Genomic DNA, 17,716 nt, shown 5'->3' on the forward strand with positions numbered 1-17,716 from the left:
TACAATTCAAAACCCAGTATTTAATTCAATAAAGTCATTTTTGAAGTGTTTCAGTTCCACATAATGGCAAGTTCAGGAAGAACAAAGAAAGGGGTAGAGAAAGTGAGAACCACCAGAGGGAAAATAAGTTAAACAGAGGCCAAGAGCCATAAGCAAATTCATTTTGCAAGAAACACTGGGACAGATACAGGTGCTTGGGTGCTGAGATGAATGTTAGTCCAGCTGACTACTCTGTGGTTCTGGGGTGAGGGGAATTACCACCAGGTAAAGAAAACACTAAATGGTTACTATTTAACACTCTACTACTAATCTTAGCCTTTATCCCAAAGTTGTTTCACTTTAAATTATATGACTAAGGAAGCCTAGCAGAAAGGAAATTACTCTCAGGACTGCAGCCACCATGGTTGTGCAGTATCACCTCAAGAGCCAAATGAAATAAAGCCAAGTCAAATCAATCATTGGCTTGGGGTTTCCTATCCCCAATTTAGAACTTTCCTAGTAATGAAGTTCTCTGAGAAGGAAATGTTCAGCTAGATGAGAGGAACACAAGATTGAGGACAGAGACAGGAGAGAACCACCCTTAAAATTAGCAACAGTAAAACCAGTGAAGGAAAACAGTTACTGAAGGTAGGATTAGAAAGTGTCAAGAAGGACGGAGTTATCTAATATCTACTAACATAAAGACCTAGAAGGATAAGGAAATGAAGAAATCATTTAGATTTGGCATTTGAAATCATCACCTAAGGATCAAGCTTAAAATTCACATGCAAAATTCAAAAGTTAATTTTGAAACAAATAATATGCCAGTACTCCAAGATACTGCTATTTACAGATGGTTGGGGTGGGGAAGTTCAATTTTGATGCAATATAGTATTAAGTCAATCTGGAAACAGTTATCCTTTATTAAGGAACAAACGTGCACTTTAAAATATGGAGTATTGGGGTGCCTGGGTGGCGCAGTCGGTTAAGCGTCCGACTTCAGCCAGGTCACGATCTCGCGGTCCATGAGTTCGAGCCCCGCGTCGGGCTCTGGGCTGATGGCTCAGAGCCTGGAGCCTGTTTCCAATTCTGTGTCTCCCTCTCTCTCTGCCCCTCCCCCGTTCATGCTCTGTCTCTCTCTGTCCCAAAAATAAATAAACGTTGGAAAAAAAAAAAAATTAAAAAAAAAATAATAATAAATAAATAAATAAAATATGGAGTACTAAAAAGCCATATAGAAACAACTTTGTAAATCATCATATAAGTCCAATCACATATAAAAATAATTTTTATTTTAACTAGGCACATTTGAAATAATGGCACTATACAACACTGTTTCACCTCTTGCATATTTTCAAGGACTTGCACCAATTTAAGTCATTCTACAAACACTAGGGTGTTTAAAAGTCAAAGGCAATTTTTTTAGGGCGCCTGGATAGCTCAGTCAGTTAAGCGTCCGACTCTTGATTTTCGGCTCAGGTCATGATCTCACAGTCGTGAGATCGGGCCCTGAATCAGACTTCACAGTGAGTGTGGACCCAGCTTGAGATTCTCTCTCTCCTTGCTCTCTGCCCCTCCTCCCCCAAAATAAATAAACATTAAAAAAGAAAAAAAGTAAAAGGTATTTTTTTTGTTTCTTAGACTTCTTCTAGATTCCTTCCTAACAATAAAGCAAATTTTTACAAAGTTTTCCCTAAACATCTCATAACCATAATTTCATGATTTAAACTCTCAAAACCTTTACTTCAATGCAGCTTCCTAACTGACCTCTTCATTCAGCTCTATTATCTCCTCACTTCCATCTGCCCAGACTTCACTTTCTCAAACAGAGATCATGTCAGTCTCATGTTGAAAAACCACTGCTTCCTAACCCGACCAGAAAACAGATTTACTCCTCTTAAGTTTATGAACAAAACACGCAAAGATCAAAATACCTTTTTAAACCTTTGGTTTTACCTTAACATTTAAATCTGCATTCTCCATAACATGTGCATGTTGGGTAATGTTAAATGTTAGTCACTAATGATTAAACACTGAAAGTTTGTTTTCCGTTTAAACAATCTAGTAAAACCAGTATGCTAAGAAAATGTATAATTTCAGGGGCGCCTCAGTTAAGCCTCCAACTTCGGCTCAGGTCATGATCTCATGTTTCATGAGTTCGAGCCCCACATAGGGCTCTGTGCTGACAGCTCGGATCCTGGAGTCTGCTTCAGATTCTGCGTCTCCCTCTTTCTCTGCCCCTCCCCTGCTTGTGCTCTTTCTCTCTCTCTCTCAAAAATAAAATAAAATAAAATTTAAAAAAAACTTTTAATAAAAAAGAAAACATATAATTTCCCATACTCCTGACTGGTTGAGTACCGCAGTTTTAAATGTGCTGGCATTTCAATACAAAGGGTATAAACTAAGGAATATTAAAGCCCTTGATAATTTGGCCCAAATCTTCTTTCTCTTTGCATTTCCTACTACTGTACATACACCCTATGCTGAACTCCAAATAAAACTATTAATTTAATCCTGGGGCGCCTGGGTGGCTCAGTCGGTTAAGTGTCCGACTTCGGCTCAGGTCATGATCTCGCAGTCCGTGAGTTCAAGCCCCGCGTCGGGTTCTGTGCTCACAGCTCAGAGCCTGGAGCCTGTTTCAGATTCTGTGTATCCCTCTCTCTCTGACTCTCCCCCGTTCGTGCTCTGTCTCTCTCTGTCTCAATAAATAAACGTTTAAAAAAAAAAAAAAACAATTAATTTAATCCTTATTCTTGCATATGCCTTCTTCCAGAAAGCTCTTTCACTCATCGCCACAAGAAGTCGCTATCAAGGTCCCACTCAAACTCTACCCTCCTACTTTCCCTAACATTTTACAGTCTGTCATGGTACTAATCACAGTCTCTCTCATTATTCTATTTAGTTGTGTGTATAAGAATGCATATAACATACCACTTAAGAATCAAAGCTTTGAAAGCAACGAAACTCAGGTCAACCTCTGACTCTGCTATTTATTAAATATAACCTTGGGCAAGTTACTTAAGATCATCCTCCAAAGGTTTCCTCATCTTTTATATGAAGACTGTAGCAGGTTATCTCCAACAGGATTAACCTCAGAATCAAAAATAGTGATGTATATAAACCATTGAGTCCAATACTGACAACTAGTAACAGTTTAGTAAACATATCTATTATTCCCAATAGGCACAACTCATTGTCCTACTCTTGTTTGTATTCTTTCCCATTCCTATTATGCGGTATTCTGCATGTGCTTAATAAGTGCTTGGCTGATAAAATCTGATAGATCTTAATAACATAAGGTCCAAATTCCAGTGAATATCAAAAATGGCTTACTAATCATACCATTAACTGTTTAACATTAGCTTAACCAGTTTATACTTTAGCTACCACATACATAGATACAGATCTCCAACCACCATTTTAAAGTATTCTACACTGCATTGCCAATATCCAAAATGCTTGATAATAGTTACTCAGAAGTCTAAATTAATCTAAAAACTTTAGCATGTATCCAACCACCAAGAAAGCCCTTAGCAAATTAAAGAATTCCTATGTGGATACTCCTATTGCTAAAGCTACGCCAAATCCCAAACCCATTTTTCCAACTGGTCCTCTAAGTTACCCCGAGGCAGGGGATTCCCTCAAGAGCCCAATCAGGTCTGCCGTGGTATTCTCAAGAAAAGTACAAGGGATGCAATATTTCCAGACCAGTAAGATTACTAATTCTTAAATGTTCAGAATAGACTATATCAAAAAACAAATGAGTAGATTCTTTAATCCTATAGTTAGCTAGAGAACAAAACAAAAACAAAAAGAAAAGAAAGGAAAAGAAGAAAGGAAAACCCCTACAGCAAGGCCAAAGACTGATAAAGAAAAGGACTAGTAATGAGAACTACCTGGGAAGGCAAAAGAGAATGCAAATACAGCAGAAGACCCAGTCATCCAAAGGTGGCTTCATAAGCTAAATATAAGCTAAATTCGGAAAGAGCAATTTCACAAAAAGAGGAACAATATTTTCTAGTACTATGTAAACTACACTGTAAGTTTAACCACTGTCACAATGTAAACATTAGCACTATAAATTCATTGTAAATAATACTCCTCAAAGCAACATGTACATAACTATACTCAAGCCAATACCAATAAAAAAAAAAAAAAGAAAAAAAGAAAAAGGTGACATTTGCTACGTAAATGTCAGGCATTCAAGGTGAGATACTTAAAAGTGAACCTTAAGATTTTACAATGATAATCATGTTTATGTAAAGTATTTTCATCTAAATTAACGAAAGCCCCACTACATAGATGTGTTTGACACTGAGTAAAGTGGCCCTTTCTAAACCGTATTCCTTCAAATTAAGAATACTTTAAGTTTTCACTGAAATTTTAATACTTCCAAGAAACATTTTAAAATGTGTTTTACATTCCTAATAACATACCAAACTAGTGACAAGTATTATAGTTAAGTAAACCTTTATACAGGCACTGAAGAAAGTGATTAACTCATCTTTAGAAAATGACAGAAACAAATATTTCCGAAACTAAAATTTGTTTTAAAAAATTCTGAAACTGGGGCGCCTGAGTGGCTCAGTCGGGTAAGCGTCCGACTTCAGCTCAGGTCATGATCTTGCAGTTTGTGAGTTCCAGCCCCGCATCAGGCTCTGTGCTGACAGCTCAGAGCCTGGAGCCTGCTTTGGATTCTGTGCCTCGCTCTCTCTCTACCCCTCCCCTGCTCACACTATGTCTCTCTCTGTCTCAAAAAATAAACAAAACATTAAAAAAAATTTTTTTTAATTCTGAAACAAGTAACTACATATAAGAAAATATGTTTTAGGGGCACCTGGGTGGCGCCGTCGGTTAAGTGTCCGACTTCAGCCAGGTCACGATCTTGCGGTCCGTGAGTTCGAGCCCCGCGTCGGGCTCTGGGCTGATGGCTCAGAGCCTGGAGCCTGTTTCCGATTCTGTGTCTCCCTCTCTCTCTGCCCCTCCCCCGTTCATGCTCTGTCTCTCTCTGTCCCAAAAATAAATAAATAAATGTTGAAAAAAAAAAATTTTAAAAAAAGAAAATATGTTTTAAATGTGTCAATTACAGTTGACCCTTAAGCTCTGTCGGTTTAAACTTTGTGGATCCACTTATATACAGATTTTTTTTTATAAATACAGTACAGCATTGTAAATGTATTTTCTCTTATGATTTTATTAATTACACTTTCTTTTCTCTAACTTAAAGAATCAGTACATAATACAAAACATGAAATATGTGTTAATTGTTTACATTAGGCTTCCAGTCAACAGTAGGCTTTAGTAACTAAGTTTTGGAGGAGCCAAAAATTATACTAGGATTTTTAACTGTATACATCAGCACTCCTAACCCTGCTGCTCAAGGGTCAACTGAATTCTGTATATTTTGCCAGAATAAAAAACTGTGTTCCATATACATATATGTGTGTGTGTAAATATATACATATATGTAAATATATGTACATACATGTGTGCGTGTATGTATACACACACATATATACACATGACACATTTGAGTGTATTTCTTGCCTTTCATAAACTATTTCTCAGAGACCATATCCAGATGAGATCAATTATTCTCTACTGTGATCAATTCATTGATTCTAAATGTGTTACGCAAAAAAAAAAAAAAAAATGTTTTGAATTATTAAAACACTGCCTTAGATGGTAATCAACAAACTCTTAGTCACCAAGCCCTAACCTGCTTTAAATTTCAATCACTTACAAAGCAAGGGCCCTATATCCCCATATATAACCTTTATTTCACAATAGTATAAATACTGGTTTCACCTCATCCAAACATTTTTGCAAAATCCTGAAAATGTTATATAGAAAAGAAAAATACAAACGGATATTCATTATGACGGTAAGTCTGTTTATTCTGATGATTTCTCAGTCTCTGTAAGAACACTTGCTTGCTCAAAACAAAATATGCAATAGATGACTTAAAGGTAATTTATTCTTAGGATACACTAAACCTCAAAAATAAAACTGAGAGGGAAACATCAGTGGAAAAGAATGCTTTCTACATTTTATTAGTAAGAGGCAAACTCTTACAACGTCCCTAAAGAACCAAACTGTAGTGGAAAAGAGAAGATGTGATTTGGACTGTCATTTTCAGAGCTATTAAGAAAACTCACAGGTAAATGACAATTTTAATACAGAGCCAGAGAACAATTCTTCTCTCAGAATTCTTTCAAGAATTGTCCACTTTCAAAATTCACATGTAGCTACGTTTTATTACTAATGCTCTCTACCCCTTTTCTCTCCATTAACACTACCCAGAATGTAGTTAACAGTAATTTTTAAGTACAGGCTATGATTCTACTTCCTAAAGTGTACATCAGCAACAATCTATTATGTTCTGGGTCTAGCACAACATTTACAAGTGGAAACCATAAACGAAAGTGTTATTCATATAATCAGAAGAATAGGAAGGAGCCCTATAGAGAGCATATACGTAGTTCAGAGAAATTTTCAATATGCTTCAACTTTATTACAGACTTTCAATTTACCACTTTCCAGATACCAGTGCTATTGACTATATTTAAATAAACTAATGACCACAATTTAACTTGCACATTGTGTAGTCTGATTATTTTAAACTCTAAATGGAAATGTTTAACTTGTTAAAAATCAATACTCCAACAAAGGAAAAGAACATTAAAAATAAACTCCATAATTAATACTATTTTTGTAAACTTATTTTAAAGCACCACAGCACAAACTCATTTTGTGTGATACGCCAGACTTTTTATCCAATGAGAATCACCTTTCCTTTTGCACAATGCCATAAACAACTCAGAGAAATTTAAATCTTCAAAAAGGATTATAAACAGCTAATTAAAATAAAATTCCATCTGCAGCAATTTCCTTGATATAATCTACATTATACTTTATGTATGATATAATTATACATTATACTGTTACTGGTTAAAAAATACTAAATTTTCTGAATTATATGCCCTTCTACCAATTACATATTGATAAAAACATTAGCCAATTATTTATTAAACAAACCCTTCTGCTCAAGAAACCAAGCATCACACTGCTATACCTACTAGAAGCCCCAATATTTCTGCTCCCTCCCTTACTGCATGAGGCGTTAAACCTTCAGAATCAGTTTTTTATCTCACTACTTTCTTTAACCTTCACGATTATAGTTTTATCTGGCTACTTTCCTAATAATCACTGTTCTTCATTTTTATCTGCCACATCTGTATCTCGAGAATAAAGACTATTCAAGCCTCAGGTTATTCCAAATATCCTCCCAAACCATATCACGGTCCTAATACTGAGCATTCTGTAATCATTTTCTCCAAATTACCCAGTGATAGGTTTGAGGTTTCCAGTTTCCTTTAGAGGAGCTTGCTAGGTCTCAGGGTAAAGCAAGTTAAATATTCTGCTCATTATGTTCCATACAACTACAAAGCACTTAACGGAGCTTACCAACACCCTCCTCTCTAAAATAGCAAACACCCTGTCATAGAACGCAGAGAATAGCGGCTTTGCTCCAAAGAATATAGCTCTTGAGCACTTCTCAGAGCAGCTGTTAGTAACTTTCAGACGCCTGCTGGACTCTCACTTTGGTTAAATTAATGATGGGTCATCTTGTTCCACTTTACTTTTTCCTTTTAGTCTTGCATTCAATGCAGAAAAGCTGCGGATTACTTTTAAAGTGCAATAAATAAATAAATAAACATTACTTCAGCCTCACTACTTTTCCAAAAGAAATCATTTCAAGATCCCTACATCATTACCTAAACCATGCAGACCACTTGTACATGCCACTGGAAAGCTTTAAAAGGATCCTATTTTCTACCTATCCTTACCCAACACGTTCGCAAGTTTTCAGTAATTTCGAGAACGTTCTGTATTACAAAGGTGCTGATGCACTCAATCAGAACTGGTTTTGCTCAAATACAAGCCCCGAATACGCTGCACTTGATAAATTTTAAGTATGTTTCTGGTTCCCTGAAGAGCTTTCTGGTGGCACCCTTTGTCACCCAGTGATGCTCCCACCAGCAAATATTTCCCATCCTTTAAAACGTTCCTCCCACCCTTCAAAAAACACACATGAGACTTAGAGGTTTCCGCATACTAATACGGAACCACCCATACCACTAGGTATTATGGCTCTCAAAGAATCCTCTTTAGCAGCCTCCCCTGGGACACTAGGCTCAGCGGGGCTTTGAACCTGTGAGACTCGCTGCCAGCTGCCTTTGCAAAAGCAGCACCGTAGGCCGACTCAATACCGCATTGCTGCTGCCGACTTTTTCTAGCAGCTTAAAAAAAAAAAAAATTCAGCCCAGTACCCTGCAGACCCTGCTGGCTCTTCTGCAGCACGGAAGAGAAACCGCCGCATTGCTCAGCGTGGAACACCGGGGAACCCGACTGTAGGGCGGGGAAGCGAGTGCCGTCGAGAGCCTCTGTCGAGGGCGGGGTGTCGGCGAGGGGGGGGGGGGGGGGAAGGCGTCCGGACTGTAGGGGACCGCGACGAAGCAGCGGCCAAGGCGCGGGCGTCTGGGCGCCACGCTGCATCGCCCCGTGGCCGTCAAATAGCGGGGTCCCGGCAGGGGCCCCTCCCGGGGATGGGGGTCCCTCAGCAGCCGGACTCGTCCCGCCCGCCGCCCCCCACCCCACCCCCCCCGGGCCCTCACCTGTCATGAGCGCCGGACTGTCGCCCGCCGCCGCAGCGGGAGAGGAGGCGGCTGCGGCGGCAGAGCCCGAGGCCCGCCGCCCGCCGAGGTGCCTGGACACCAGCTCGCATCCATCCGCCGCGCCGGCCACCAGCAGCCCAAGCACCAGTAGCGCAGCCCAATGCCACCGCCGCAGCCTGCCCGAGGCCGGGCCGGGCGTCGCGGCAGGATGAGGGCGCGGAGGAGGAGCAGGGGGAAAGCGCAGCGGCGCTACGGCCGCTGGCCACTCGTCCGCTCCGCCAGGCGCTGCAGCCGCCGCCGGCGACTCCTCGGGCCGCCCCCGCCGCCTCGGACGCGAGCTCCTGCCGGGCGCCAGCCTGGTCCCCTCGGCACCGGCGGCCTCCGGAGCTCGGGTCCCGGCTGCGTTCATTGGTTCCGGTTATTTAAAAAAAAAAAAAAAAAAAAGGTGAGGGGCAGAAAGGTACGGCGTCTTCAGGCCGCGCGCGACACCCGCGCTCCTGCGGCGGCGAGACCGGGATCCGCTGCTCTGGCGCCTCTCAACACCAGCCCCAGCGCCCGCGCCACCGCCGCCGCGGCGCATCCCCCCGCCCTCTCCGGCCCGCGCCCGTCGTAGTACCACGCTCGGCCCCGACGCCTCCTCCCTCACACACTCGCACGCAGCATACCAATCCCCCGCCTCCTTCAGCCCCTCCACGGCGCAGGCGCGGCGCTGCTGTACTGCGCCTGCGCGGCGCCACAGCCCCGCCTCCAGGGGCGTTCCCGGGAGGACCGGAGTGCGGCGGGGAGGCAGTTAACGCTTTCGCTGAGCAGCTTAGTTTGAGGGTAGGAAGACGGGCATGCCTCCTCCCCCACTCACGGCCCCGCCCAGACAGGAGGCGGAGGGGGGGGGACCAAAGAGGCGGGACAAAGGCGTACTGACTTCCCAAATTGTTTGGGCGAGTTATAGGCATGTAGACGGCAACAAAAATAATTGCATGGGTCGAAAAAACCTTGTAATCAGAAACAGCGGCGTCTCTAGAATTTCAGTATAGGTGGGGCTTACAAGAAGCTAGCAGTGTGGAAGTGGAGGTTAGCATAGCGTAGTGTTTTATTTACCTAAAGCGCTTGCTACAAGCCCATGTGCCAGGCAGTGCTCAAAAGGCTTTGCAAATTTACACATCGTAACTCTGAAAGTTATATAGTGGTATCTTTATCATCCCCATTGTACAAATGAGGCAACCCCAGCCCAAAGATGTTAAGTAACTTATTCCCAGGTCCCACAGCTGATAAATGGGAGACAGGGCCAGATTTAGCACCCCCGAATGGAAATACTGAAATGGATTTGCTGTTGCCCCTGACTTTCCTATGTTCAAACATTTCCTGAATCACCACCTCGCTACTCCCACCTCACTAACAAGGATTCTTTGCTGTCAGTTTAATAAGTTTACAGAACGGTTGTTCAGACTTGGCTTTACCTACCTGAAAGGAAGCAGAGCGCTCCTACACACACACACACACACACACACACACACACACACACACGCATTCTCTTTCCCAAGAGCAAAAAGTTATTTAAAATTTTCAGGTACGGTTCTTAAGCATAAAAGTCCTGTTTCGTATTGGGTTTTCATTGTTCGGTTAGGCCTTCGATTTTGGTTTTTATTGGTTGGTTTGTTTTCTTAAGTCAAAAAGCTCCTCAAATTACACAATCTCCCAAGGAATTTCTTAGGCAATGTAGCCAATATAACCATGATTATCATTCACTGTGGAAGGGCAGATGCACTCTTCAGAAAAGAATCAAGAATTTCTTTGAAGCTAATCAATCTATCAACAATTATTTCTTGACAGACTTCTTGGGAACATAGTGTTTTAGGTGGCAATTCTTCATAGGGCAACAGGGAGATTATATTTCCCCTGCTGAAAGGCACAGCAATCAAGTCACACATTTGCTGAGTGTCTACCAAAAGGAGAGAATTCTGCTGGAAGACTAGAAAAATATAAATAACAGTCTTGTTTTCTGCTCTCCAGAAGGCAACATTTCATTCATTCAATATTTACTGAATGCCTAGTATGTGCCAGGCAGGGTACTGAGTAGTTGGGATTCAGGAGGAATAAGAGACAGAAAAAAGTCTATTAAGTCAGTACTCAGGGATATAAGAAACAACACAGTCCCTGCCTGGGAAATTTTATGATCTTGCTTAGGAGATAAAATTTACACCCATTAAATAATTAGAGACTAATACAAGGTAGCACTTAATCAGTTGCTAAATTGGGTAGAGCAAGCTGTATTATAGCAATAATTGCAGTATAAAACCACAAACAAATTAACAAATCACCCACGCCAACCTTCTTTAAACAAAGATATGTGGGGGTTTCTTTCTTTCTTTCTTTTTCTTTCTGTCTCTTTCTTTCAAGTAGGCTCCACACCCTAGGACCTGGGGCTTGCTTGAACTCACCATCCAGAGATCAAGAGTTACATGCTCCAAAGACTGAACCAGCCAGGCACCCCTCCTTCCTTTCAAAGATAGATGTTGGCACTGAAAGGGCACTGGATTTGAGGTTATGATTAACTGTTTATGCCTCTCACCACTGGAGCCAAAAAGGAGATAGGGAGATACTTGCCAACGCTGAAAAGACCTGTCTCAGGCCAGGGTTCAGCAATAAATCATCTCATATCATCTTTGTCAAGGGTTCTGAAGTGTCTATTAGAGTGACCAGAATGCATCCTCTTGTGAAACAGAGGTATAGCGTCACTGTGCATCTAGCAAAAACCTAAGTGCAGAAAAGAGAAAATCCATTGCTTTGGAAGAGAAGCCAATCTGTAGAATTACATACAGATGCTTCTATTTGCAAGCCGAGCAGAAACACCAGGTTCCCGTTAAAACAATCACTTCCCTTTTATCTCAGACTTCCTGTCTCACCTCCAACCCTTTACCTTCCTTTTCCTTGCCTCCCACAAACTTTCTTCTCTTTCCTCTTGCCAAAGCACATTCAAAATCTACTTGGACACAGACATTTCTCCTTTCCACCTGCCTGACTCCTGCAGCCCGGTTTTTAACGTCCAAACTTTTTGACTTTCCATTCATTTACAGAGTGTCTTTACTGTCCAATTTTCACCCATTCGTGACTTCAAGCATCTGATAGGGAGCACTGAGCTTTTTATCAGACAAACCTCGTGGAAACGGCAACTCCACCACTTTTCAGCTGTGTAACCCGTAGAAAAATTACTCTGGCCTCGGTTTTCGGAGGGGAAAATTAGGGACCATGTCATAATGCCAGCCCCACAGGACTGCTGGTGGCGGGAGAAGAGTGAAATAACAGGTCTGCCTTTGCGCGCTGCCTGGCACACAGGTACGTTTTTCACCCCTCAGGGAGAACTGGCACCAGGCTCTGGGCGTGTGTTCTGAGCGTGTTCCTAATTTAGGATAAGCTCATCGCTCTTTGCCTGCGTGGTGGTTTGAGTTCATCTTCCGACAAAAAAAAAAAAAAGCCTTAACTCCGTGGGGCGCGCCCAGCACAGACGCAAGATCCGTCCAGCCGGCCCCTCCCATCCCAGAAGCAAACCAGCCCTTCCCAAGCGTCGGGCTCCGTCCCCATCTCCTTCTCCCCCTTCTCCCCGGCTGCCAGGACGGCCCACGACTCCCCACCCGCTCCAACCCGGAGAACCGGATCTCGTCCCGGGAGCGAAGCCAGAAGCGCGCCTGCGCCGCCAGGCAGCCTCGCGCATGCCCGCTGTCTCCCACCGCCTTTTCCCCAGGTGCGCGAGCTCTCAGGCTCCCGCGGTTCCGGGACGCCAGCGCGCCGAAGCTAGCTTGGCTTCCGGCTCCCACTCCGTGGGCGGTGCGTCCAGGCGGCCGGCTGCCAGGCGATGACGTCACCGCGCGGGCGGGCGCGGCAGGCTGTGGGTGGGCGTGGAGCGGGAGCTGGGGTGGAGGTAGGGGCGTGGGGAATTCCGGTGCGCGGTAACTGAGAGGGGCTTCCTCCTGCGCCCTGCCCGCCCACGGAGCTTCTCCAGCACGCCTTTCCCCAACAGAGCCACTTGCGAGTTAGATTTCTTGGCTTGACTCCGCGACCCTGGAATATTGACGGCTGACGGAGCATCATCCGAGACCCCGCTTCTTTTGCAAATTACAGTTAAGCCCCTCGGACAAATGCAAAGAACTTCCTTTGGTGGAAGCCCTGTTGCGCACCAACCAACTTTCTGTTTTCCCACTAACTCCCCACCCAAGCTTGCAAGGGAATTTAGGTCCTGAGACCTTTAGAAACATCTCTAAGGTGGTAACTACGTATATGGTGGCCTCAGGATCCAAAGAGTGAAGCCTCTGCATATAAATATGGTTTTCTAATTGTTGAATGAATTAAAGCCACATACTAAGAAGAAAAGTGACATAGTGGAATAACTCATTTGCAAGATTCTTTCTCCCTAAAGTCAGTAAGGCATGGAAGATTCCTCAACCAACTAAGTGAAGTTGGTAAACTTCCTCACTGCATCTTTCTTGGAGCATGGAGGAAGAAAGTCTTTTAAAAGGTATCTTGCATCCACAGGCCAAAACCAAAAACTCTTAAGAGTTTCGGCATATTAACATAGTTTTTAAAAAGCCACCCAACAGAGCAAAAGCAAGTCAGTTTTGCCAAAGTTTATCAGTGGGCTTATGGAGTCATTTCTATTATTAAAAAGGGTGTTTGCTCTGTTACTGCTTAATCTGGTCCATGAATACTATCGATCACATAATCTCTGTTACGTCCTAAAAAAGAGGAATCAAACTGTGAAGAAGACAAAAGTAGACATGTTCATAACCGAAAATGATGAGAAAATGAGCACCATGTCATTTGCACACCGAGGAGTCCTTGGACGGTAATGATAATTCTGAAGATGAAAGGCAAATTATGCAACAGGTAAAACATGATATGCCTACACTCTTGACAGCAAGAGACTAGAAAAGTGATTGATGGGATGGAAAAACTTTTGAGTATGCTTCTAAGTTCAGATGCCTACTAACCTAATCTTAAATCACACTAAGACCAACTGTTTGTTCTAGAACGAGAGCTTAGGACAGAAAAGTATGTGTTTTGGGCACAGTGTGGTTCCATGGGTCCAAAGCACCAATCAAATATTTATAACATCTGTGAGTTATGAGGTACAAAGTCGCTTAGGGGTTCTTAAAAACACTTGAAGAGATTATCTAAGAGGGCATTGCCTCCCCTCATTTTCAAAGTATACAAATGTGTCTATTTTTGGAAAAGATGCCATAGAACATGCATGAGCAAGAAGGAGAAAAATAGACTTCTTTTTAAAGTTGTAAAGGGTTACCCACCTCACTCTTCTTTTGTGGAAAATCCATCCAGATACTGCAAGGTGAAGCAAGGCGTTAAGTTTGAGTGTATACCAACATGGCCATAAAAGTCCAGCCATTTGGAATTTAAACCCTTCATGAGCTCCTATATCTTGGTTCCTGTAAGCCCGGTCCTTGCTGGAGGTTTATTTGAGGAATGGTGTCTTTAAGATACAGATTCTAGCGTTCACACAGCAATTGTGTGACTTTGGCCAAGTTTCTAAACATCTTAGCCTTAGTTGCCCATTCTGTAAAAAGGCAACAATAATCGTACCTACACAAGATTGTTGTGAGGTAAAAATGGTTGTAAAGGGACTTGGTGCACAGGTGGCTATTATTATCTAAACTCTTGAGGGTGTTAAGGACAGAACTTGTTTTCAGTTAAGTTGCACAAAAGAGGGGCGCCTGGGTGGCTCAGTCGGTTAAGCGTCCGACTTCAGCTCAGGTCATGATCTCACAACTCGCGAGTTCGAGCCCCGTATCGGGCTCTGTGCTGACAGCTCAGAGCCTGGAGCCTGCTTAGGATTCTGTGTCTCCCTCTCTCTCTGACCCTCCCCCACTTGTGCTCTGTCTCTCTCCCTCTCAAAACTAAATCAAACATAAAAAAAAAAAAAATTAAAAAATAAAATAAATAAATTGCACAAAAGAGGAAAGTGGAAAGAACACATGAAAAATACATAAAAGCACATACAACAAAACTAGGCACGTAAAAAGCTTTACAGCGTCATATGCCTGGAGGGACAGTCAATGATATTCTAATCCAGGTTTCCAAGAACACAGGACCCGAGGTAAAGGCCTATATAACAGGAATTCCTTGGAGAATATAACCCCAGCGAAGCAAGAGCGAGGGGGAAGGGGAAATGAAGTAGGGAAAGAGGTAGCAAAAAATCAAGAAGACGAACTACTGAGCTGGCCACAGAGGTACAAGAAAGGGTGCTGGCTGTTCGGTCTCACCTGATGTCTCCATGGAGGACTTGGGAGACCACAGTGTTTTGGAACAGAGGAAGGAAGAACACCGGAGTTCCTCGTTCCCGTCAATCAAAGGTTATTGCAGGAGATATGAACCACCCCTGTCCCCACCCCGCCTCCCCCATACTTTTGAATCCTGCCTCCCCTTAAAAAAGCTGGGGATTCAAGGCATGAAGCAAGACATTATTAAGTTATATCCCAAAGCAGCATAAGGGACCTCGAGCAAACAGCCTCACAACATCAAGGCCATTACCACCAAGGCTGCCTCAGAGTTCAGTAAGTCTCCCTTCAGTGAAGATTGAAGTAGCCCTTCTGTAACCTGGAAGGAGGCTGTTGCAGTGCAGTAATGTTCTAGATGGTAATCAAAGCATTACACAGAAAACGATGGCAAAGCAAATCCAGGGAGCGACATAAACTGGCTCCGATATAATGATGATGGCTGAAACATGGGAGGACCAAGGCATAAAAAGCACGGTGAACTAAGACAAGCCCTTCATGCTTTCAAATACTGAATGCATTTTAGGGGTCAGGTAATAGGATCAAAGATAAATAAGAGAATCCCTATTATGTCTAAGACCTGAGAAGCTCACAGTCAGGTATGTGTATGAAAGGAAAGATAGACATTTCCTTCATTCATTCCTTCCTTCATTCATTCATTCATTCATGCTTTGTTATTTCATAATTTCTGCCACCATCAAATGCTGGTTCTACAACCTCTGGCGTGGCTAAATTGTTAAGAAAACAGTTTGTTCAAGAGGCTCTTGCCTCAAAAAATTAAAATCAAGTGAGTTTATGAATAATTTCGTACTTCCCATAATATAGCTTCCAGGAACTGGTAAATGTTTTAAAATTTACACAAAGGTGTTCCAAAATGTGTTTGCAATGGGGAAGTGGAATATCACGGGAGAGATTGGGAACAAGCTTCCTGACATGCAAAGCAGAAAGCCTAGAAATGTGGAGGTTCAAATTATGGAGGAGCACATTCTCAGAGCATTATTACCAATCCAGAAGGGAAAAGATAATAAGATTTTAAAGTAGTCTCTCTAACTGGGACAAATTAGTGCTCTATAGCCAAAATTGATCGGGCCCTTTTACTATGACACAATAAAAGGAGAAAAGGAAACCCACCCCTTGGAATTACATTCTAAATTTTTTTTTGTTGTTGTTTTTTCAACGTTTATTTATTTTTGGGACAGAGAGAGACAAAGCATGAACGGGGGAGGGTCAGAGAGAGAGGGAGACACAGAATCGGAAACAGGCTCCAGGTTCTGAGCCATCAGCCCAGAGCCTGACGCGGGGCTCGAACTCATGGTCCGTGAGATCGTGACCTGGCTGAAGTCGGCCGCTTAACCGACTGCGCCACCCAGGCGCCCCGGAATTACATTCTAATTGAGGAATCTGATCGGTGATATGTGAGATAAATAAGTAAAATATGTCACGTGTTAAACATTGATAAGCGCTAAAGGGGTTAAGAAAGCGAGGGTGGAGGTGACTTTTTAGTAAGGACTTGAATGAAGTGAAATAATTATACAGTTATCTGGGGTGAGAGGACCCCTGTAAGCAGAAAGGTTTGGGGGAAACGGTGTGTGTGGCTTGTTTCAGAAATAGCAAGAAGGTAGTCTACTAAGGCCAGAGTAGACCGAGGGAGAGAATAGTAGAAACTGTAAGAGACGTGATAGGGGCCATAACGTGCAGGATGTTACAGATCATGGTAAGAACTTTATTTAGCCTTTCCCTCTGAATGAGTTCAGAAACCAGTGGAAGTTTTTGAGTAGCGTCAATGCAATCAGACATACTTTTTTTTCTTTTAATTTAAAATTCAATTAGTTAACATACAGTGTACTGTTAGTTTCAGGTGTGCAATATAGTGATTCAGCACTTCCATACCACCCCAGTGCTCATCACAAGTGCCCTCCTTAATCCACATCACCTATTTCACCCATCCCATCCCCTCCCCCACCTCCACAGGCATCCTTTCTTTATTGCTTCACTCTAGTTATTTCATGGCAGGAACAGGAACAAGAGTTAGGAGCCTCCTGCAATAACCCAGACAAGAGATGATGGAAGTTTGGGTCAGAATAGGAGCAGAAGTGATGGTTAAAGTGGTGGAATTCTTGGTAAATCTTAAAAGGAAGAATCAACAGGCTTCCCAGACCAACGAAATCCGACGTGTCAGAGAGCAAAACGAAAGATAATGCCGAAATGTTTGACAGAAGCGTCTGGAAGCATAGAATTACCTCCCGTGGGGGACATTGTGAGGAGAGTGGGTTGGGGGCAGGTGGTGGTGGTGGTGATGGAGGTTTAGAAGCTTATTTTGGAGTAGGTTCAACTGGAGATGCTATTAGGCATCGGGCAAAAATGTCAGTGGACAGTTTGATAAACAATCCTGGAGTCCAGAGGAGAAGCCCAAGCTGAAGATTTCAATGCAGGAGCCATGAGCATATAGACTGAATTTAACACCATGAGATTATTCACGTGTTCTCTAAATGTGCCCTTTCTGTATTGTTTTTCATGCACTAAGCAGGTGCACATAGAAGGAATAGTACTTATCACAGCAAGGAACACATTTATCGGCTTCACTACCCGTAGAGGTAGTACAGAATAAAATAAATATTTAAAGAACTGCAAAGAAGGAATTTAGTTAAACTAATGATCAAATGATCCCAAGTGACTCTATTAAAGGAAATTCAGTAGGTCAGGTTTACACACTTTGCACCCCTCAGCCAAAGTTTGAGATGTCAAAGAGTATACTTCAAAATAAAAGGAAAACTCTTGGCA

At 42.7% G+C, this 17,716-nt stretch overlaps 1 protein-coding gene across 2 annotated transcripts in view; it reads right to left on the minus strand.

The window, feature by feature from the left end:
- Positions 1–9,376, minus strand: part of STIM2 (stromal interaction molecule 2) — a 151,642-nt gene extending 142,266 nt beyond the window's left edge. Inside the window, exon 1 of one of the 2 annotated variants that reach the window (XM_043572823.1) lies at positions 8,658–9,376. In XM_043572823.1, coding sequence (XP_043428758.1) covers positions 8,658–9,066 — 409 coding nt within the window. In that variant the 5' untranslated portion in view covers positions 9,067–9,376. The remainder of the gene's footprint in view (positions 1–8,657) is intronic. The other variant, XM_043572822.1, reaches the window with a different exon arrangement.
- Positions 9,377–17,716: the final 8,340 nt, after the last annotated feature.

Source organism: Prionailurus bengalensis, chromosome B1, assembly GCF_016509475.1.
Source record: "Prionailurus bengalensis isolate Pbe53 chromosome B1, Fcat_Pben_1.1_paternal_pri, whole genome shotgun sequence".
Lineage (NCBI taxonomy): Eukaryota > Metazoa > Chordata > Mammalia > Carnivora > Felidae > Prionailurus > Prionailurus bengalensis.